The 7066-nt window shown below is 39.4% G+C and overlaps 1 protein-coding gene across 2 annotated transcripts in view; it reads right to left on the bottom strand.

The window, feature by feature from the left end:
• Positions 1-2816: 2816 nt before the first annotated feature.
• The window catches only part of LOC111956730 (COP1 E3 ubiquitin ligase), a 36208-nt gene continuing 31958 nt past the window's right edge, over positions 2817-7066 (bottom strand). For both annotated transcript variants that reach the window (XM_023977288.2, XM_023977289.2), the window contains exons 17-20: positions 5949-6073; positions 5468-5628; positions 4533-4577; positions 2817-4203 (exon numbers count right to left, since the gene is read on the bottom strand). In XM_023977288.2, the coding sequence (XP_023833056.1) occupies positions 4186-4203; positions 4533-4577; positions 5468-5628; positions 5949-6073 (349 nt within the window). In that variant the 3' untranslated portion in view covers positions 2817-4185. The remainder of the gene's footprint in view (positions 4204-4532; positions 4578-5467; positions 5629-5948; positions 6074-7066) is intronic.

Raw genomic sequence — 7066 nt, 5'->3', positions numbered from 1 at the left:
ATTGTTGTTCCATTCATCCACCGTCCTCACCTCATGTTTCAGCATGATAATCCACGTCCCCATGTCGCAAGGATATGTACACCATTCCTGTAAACTGAAAATGCCCCAGTTCTTCCATGGTCTGCGTACTCACCAAACATGTCACCCATTGAGCATGTTTGGGATGATCTGGATCGACATGTACGACATTGTATTCCAGTTCCCGCCAATGTCCAGCAACTTCGAACAGCCATTGAAGAGGAGTGGGTGAACATTCCACAGGCCACAATCAACAGCCTGATCAACTCTATGTGGAGGAGATATGTCGCGCTGCATGAGGCAAATGGTGGTCACACCAGATACTGACTGGTTTTCTGATCCACGCTCCTAATTTTTTTTAAAGGTATCTGTGACCAACAGATACATATGTCTATTCCTAGTCATGTGAAATCCATAGATTCGGGCCTAGTTTATTTATTTCAATTGACTGATTTCCTTATATGAATTGTAACTCAGTAAAAATGTTGGAATTGTTGCATGTTGCGTTTATATTTTTGTTCAGTGTACTACTACAGTGAGCTCCAAAAGTACTGGGATAGTGACAAATGTTGAAATTATACAATGACTATGAAGTTAAAGTGCATATTGTCAGCTTTAATCTGAGGTTATTTTCTTCCGTATCTGGTGAACCGTTTAGAAATTGCAGCACTTTTTGTATATAGTTCCCCCATTTTAGGGGACCAAAAATATGGGACAAATGTACTTATATGTGTATAAAAGTAGTCAAAAGTTTAGTATAAATGACCAACAGAAATGTGCTTATCATGGTAATACATTATTTGTTTAATAACTTTACTTCACCAACAAGATTATTGAGGGCATATTCAATACCCAATAGAAGCTTATGTCTTTATGCAATTGAAAGTACAGTCAACATTTTAAACAACAATAATCCTGACCTCAAAACTAACCTTAACTTACACAAAATTCTAGGGGTAGAAGAAAAGTATGTCCTTCCTTGACACACTCTTCAACTCCAGCTGTTTAGATTTGAGTGGCTTGCAGTAACAAGGGGAGCAAAGTTACTAATGGGCAGGTATATTGTCAAGGCAATTTTGAGGAGACTGCTGGAGACAGGGGTGGTGGTAATTTTGCATCCACGAGCAGAATACAAAGGCTGTTCAGAAAGGACAATGGCTGCCTCCCGAGTGGCGCAGTGGTCTAAGGCACTGCATCGAAGTGTTGTGGCGTCACTACAGTGTGGGGTTCGATCCAGGCTGTAGTGAGAGTCCCATAGGGCTGCGCACAATTGGCCCAGCATCACCCGGGATAGGGGAGGGTTTGGCCGGGGAGGGGGCTTTACTTGGCTCATCGCGCTCTAGTGACTCCTTGTGGCGGGCAGGGCACCTGCAGACTGACTTCGGTCATTAGTTGAACAGTGTTTCCTCCGATACGATGGTGCAGCTGGCTTCCGGGTTAAGCGAGCGGGTGTTAAGAAGCACGGTTTGGCGGGTCCGGAGTGTTTCGGAGGACGTTTCGGAGGACGCATGACTCAACCTTCGCTTCACCTGTTGGGGAGTTTCAGCGATGAGACAAGATTGTAATCACGAAATTGGGGGTAAAAATTTGACTAAAAAAAATAAAAAAAAATAAAAAAGGACAATGACAGCTCTCTGCTGTTCTGTTCATTGTGAAGTCAATGGGTGACAATACAAGCTCAGGAAAATTGCACTTCACAGAAGTGGAAAATAGATAGTGAGATTGGGGTGAAAATGACAGAGTATGGTAGCAGAACTGACAGTCTGATTACATGTGGGAAGACAAGAAATCTCCACGTCAAGATCAAAGGTGTCAAATAGAACCTGTCTGTTTACAAGTCAAATGACAGACTTCTTGACTACTTACCCTGCTGCTTAAATGCTTTTGTAAATGTCAGTAGTGTAGGGATATGTGTGTGTGTGTGGGGGAGTATCATTTTACAATAACCTTTGATCTTATTGAATATTGTTTTCACTGACAGAAAGAGTAAATGGATAACCTTCCTCGTTCAGAAGTCATATTTACTGTCTTATGAAATAGATTAATAAATAGCACAACAGTCAAATTCATCCAATTAGAAAACATTCATCTTTGAGGGTACTAAGTGTAAAAAGCTTCTCACATCAATGCATAAAAACAGAACTAAATTTATCTTAGGCTTCAATCACACATAAGCTATTGTTGAGGAAGCCGGTAATTTACTCAGTATTGAAGTACCAATCTATCTGTCATTAACATGTTGAAGTCTAGATTTCTTTCCAGAGAGCAGTTCTCGTCTTTTAATCGGCATCTTAAAAGCCTGGATCTCTGTTATCTGATAGAGATGCCACCTCAGTGGATGCGCTATGCAGATCGCGGTAAACAACTGAGGCAGTACAGAAATTAATCAAACACACAAACTCCAATGCCCAGGCTCCACCAACTTTAGAATACACTGTATGGGAGAGCGAGATAAAGAGACAGACCGAGATAAAGAGACAGAGTGAAGTGCCTCATGTGATTGACAGTTGGGTCCTATTTTCTCTCCCTCAGCTGGACTATAATGATGCTCTCAGGCTGACTACGGGTGGGACACTGCAAGCTAACCCACAGAGAGGAGCTGCTACATGAAGGGCTTCTGAGTAGCGTCCTCAGGCACAGGATCCACTCCAAAGGGTTGCAGTAAGAGAAGAGGATGTCTGTTACCATGGTGCTGCATGAGGAGAAAATTAAGCTAGAGGTGTGCTGAAGTAAAAAAAGAAAATTCTTATCAGCTTCTAACTTCTGACAATTGCTGACATGTATACCAGCAAAAGAAAGAAGCTTTTCATTCAGTTTATTTATTTATTTCAGTTACAAGTTATGGGAATTGAGGGGTACAATTAAACACGTACAAATTACAATAATTGTGTAATAGTCAAAGTAAGCCGAAACTGAAAAGGAGAGGATTTTCTGAATATATTTCAGATACCGGTATGCCTAATTATAGAAAATAATACTTAGGAACTCAAGGGGTGACAAGGATAACAGTCCTGTAAATAATTAATGGTAAATTGATTGTTCAAGGAAGCTGTCCTGTACAAATTGGGAAGATACAGTATCAAAGTAATCAAGATCACAGATGTTACTTCGAAGTCAGAACCTTTCTATAATTTGGCATTACACTACTCAATTTCAGTGTTACTTTGCTCTTTTTTTAAACCAAGAATAACTCAATGCAAAGACAAAATTCTCTGCAAATAATTTATTAATATATACAAATAAAAAATCATACCATATCTTGGTTGTTTATCAGAAAATAGGTAAGTACTGCAAGTCTTGGCTGTCTAGCAAATCCAATTGATTTCATGTGTTGATGTGTATTGGTTGCAACATGCATCATGACTTAATACAAAATGAAAGTATTTGAGACAGGATTTGTATTATCGAATAGGTGTTTAGTTTAATTTGACATAAGAGAAATATACTGTAGCATGAGTGAAATGTCTCGAAGTCAGTGATTCTTCTGTTGAGTTTTCAAACATTGTCAACACCTAACAACATTCTTGATGCAAAGCCACACCATTGAAAACTTMATTGCAGAACAAAAACAAGTCCAGTTTAAAGGTGTTGCCATTCCTTGAATCATCAAACACATAGGCCAAACATAGGGGTAAAACAAAGACTATTGAAGATGACACAATGGGCTCAAATAGCATTCATACAAAGATGAGTCATTTTGCATTTTATTTTTGTTTTGACTTGTGCTTTGGCCTTTAAAATGTAGCTTCTTGCTGGATGTACCTCTACTGAAATACATTTGTACAAGTTCTTATTAAAAATAACACATTTCAATTCAACCTCAAATCATGTTAAAATGTTCTATTGGTCAATAACTTTATTCAAAAAGAGGATTTCAAAAGAGTCATCTTCCACTTTTGTGCAGAAAGGCCCTCCTCAATGTCACTGAATTATATACATCCACAATACTAGTGTACGATCCGCTCAAAGTCTTTTCCAAAGTATTCTTGCTCATTAAAATCAAAGGACTTCGGTTTAGTTCATTTTTCCAACCTGGTCAGTTCCTCAGATCCTGAATGACGAAATTTCCATTCAACCAAGCCACTATGCTCCAATCCCCGGACTCAGACTGGCCATGAAATGGAGCAGTAGTTTCCAGAGGCTTTGATGAGAAGATCTGATGGACCTTCAAACAAGTTCAAGTACCTATGATGAGAGAAAAATACATGTGAGCAGGAAGGAAACACCATGGCTGCATTTACACAGGCATCCCAATTCTGATATTTTTTTCTCTAATTGATCTTTTCAACAATCAGATCAGCTCTGAAAAATAACTGATTGGTCAAAAGACCAATTAGTGGAAAGAAAATATCAGAATTGGGCAGCCTTTGTAGTCTACATTTTATCCAGGCTGAAAAGCCCTACATAGACCCCAATTGACATAGCCTGCAATAAGATGGTCATTGTGAGTTCCCAACAAGAGAAAGACTGTGTAAGTACATAAGTAGACAGTTTAATACAATCAAAAAGCAAACCTTGATTGTTCCTTGACTGTTTGCAGCAATCAACACATTTGAGTCCTATAAGAGAGGTCAGAAAAACACAAACAATGAAACTGTTAAATTAGTACCTGTTGTTGATTGACACCAACATTATTCTATTTCCCTAATTATGCTTTACTAAATAACAACAATGTGGCCTCAAAGAGTGTCTATAAATGTATCTATAATATTCAAACAATATCATCAGGTTATCAACTTCATATGGTGCAAAACCGGTAGAAAACTGAGCTATGCTACTAAGGGAAATTCAGTGAAAAGAGAAAGGAACAATGTTGATACCTCGCTCTACAACCAAGATGCATGAATGGAGGAGCAAACTGAACAGGAGAGGAAATTCAGAAAATATGCAGTGGCCTTAAAAAATGCTTATTTATTGTCGAAATCGATGCATTTTGGCCCATAGACTTCATCAAAGTGGGGGGGGGGGGGGGGGGGGGGGGGGTGGGGGGGGGGGGGGGGGGGGGGGGGGGGGGGGGGGGCGGGGGGGGCAAGGGGAGTTAATTTAAGTAGTGACACACCATGGTGTATGACTGTGTTGCCAGGTAGTTCAACCCTGTGTTCTTGTATTTACCAACCATGGGAATTGTAGGTGGCTTGATGTGTTTGAGATAGTGACCATTATCTTAGACCAAACTGTTTGTGTAATGAGCCATTCTTGTGGCAGTTACTTGTCCTTGTGTGAGAGAGTAATAACATGCTCCACTGGACAGTGGTGTCATTCTGCCTAGAGGAATACGCTAGTTTCTTATACACCCTATACTGGGAGCATTATTAAGGTCACAAGACAGGCATTTGTTGTCAGTAAATATTTTGTTTGCAGCCGATTCAAAAGGCTTAACCGTAACGCAGACATATACACTGGATATCAGACATACGAATCACCACTGGTCTGACAAACACACTCTTACCCCGTCAGGCATAGCTCTCCAGCATACAGCGCTGACAAACTCATTGGTGTCATCTTCCTTCTTGTCTTTATCCAGCACACTCTTCACGGTGTCAAACTTAAATGTCAGCAGTGTCTTGGACAGGCCTTTGTAGTATAGATACAGAGAGTTGTTCTCACTTCCTGCAGAGAAAATAATCAAATCATTGTCAGTGATTGAACTCCAAAATCTGGCATTTCATCAGTTCTTTTAGTACTCATCATATAAAAGTACTCACTACATTTGAAAGCACCCAAAAGGCATTCTTAAACAACTGCAAACACATCCACAATTGGTAATTTAGTCTCCAAACAGCATGAATTCTTCAGACACATATGAATGTCAATCTGATTGTGTCAATCTGATTGTGTCAATCTGAGTAAAAGCATTTTCAAATGTGTGGCGCTGGACTTTTGCAGCACCACACAGCATGCAGCTGTCAACATGGGCCGGTCCCACTTACCACACGCAACATAGTCTCCATTGGAGGCAAGGCCAACAAAGTTCTTCTCATTGATGTGGCCCTTGAATGAGCGCAAGCAGTGGGGCTTGTTTACATTCCACAGCTTTAGCTGGCTGTCTGTTGAGCTGTGTGGTACAGAAGAGGAAATATGTCAGCAGAACATGCACTTCAGCTAGAGATGTGTTTTTCTTGCATCGGATGCGTATCAACGTACTGCATCCGCTGATGTCGCCCTTCCACTTCTGCGGCGAAAGGTCACAGAGCTAGAGCATGTATGTTAGACCATGAGACATCCCTAAATTCGTTTTTCTTGCAGATTTGTCTGTAGCGTCCGAACGGTTTGGCCAACAAACTATGGAAAGAAGATGAGTCTCTCACGAACACTATGGTGTTCTATATTTTGCTCTACAACCCCGCAACAAATGTTATGGGATTACCGTGAAAGGAACCTGTAACAGTTTTTAAAAAATGAATGGAAGTGTGAAGGTAGTTTTGTGCCTACATAAAAATAGGTTAAATGTGTAAAAAAGATTTGAGTTAATATTTTAAATTTAACTATATATACACAACACCAGTCAAAAGTTTGGACACACCTACTCATTCAAGGATTTTTCTTTATTTTGCCATTTTCTACATTGTAGAATAATAGTGAAGACATCAAAACTGTGAAAAACACACATGGAATCATGTAGTAAACAAAAAAAGTGTTAAACAAATCAAAATATATTTTAGATTCTTCAAAAAAAGCCACCCTTTGCCTTGATGACAGCTTTGCACTCTTGGCATTCTCTCAACCAGCTTCATGAGGTACTCACCTGGAATGCATTTCAAGTAACAGGTGTGCCTTGTTAAATGTTAATTTGTGGAATTTCTTTCCTCTAGTGGCCAATCAGTTATGTTGTGACATGGTAGGGGTAGTATATTTGGTAAAAAACAGGTCTATATTATGGAAATATATTTTGATTTGTTTAAGACTTTTTTGTTTACTACATGATTCCATATGTGTTATTTCACAGTTTTGATGTCTTTACTATTATTCTACACATGTAGAAAATAGTGAAAAAGAACAACCCTGTAATGAGTAGGTGTGTCTAAACTTTTGACTAGTACTATAATAT

Source organism: Salvelinus sp. IW2-2015, linkage group LG32, assembly GCF_002910315.2.
Source record: "Salvelinus sp. IW2-2015 linkage group LG32, ASM291031v2, whole genome shotgun sequence".
In the NCBI taxonomy this organism is placed as follows: Eukaryota; Metazoa; Chordata; class Actinopteri; order Salmoniformes; family Salmonidae; genus Salvelinus; species Salvelinus sp. IW2-2015.
The sequence above is the reverse complement of the archived record's forward strand: the minus strand, read 5'-3'. Positions and strand labels throughout refer to the sequence as shown.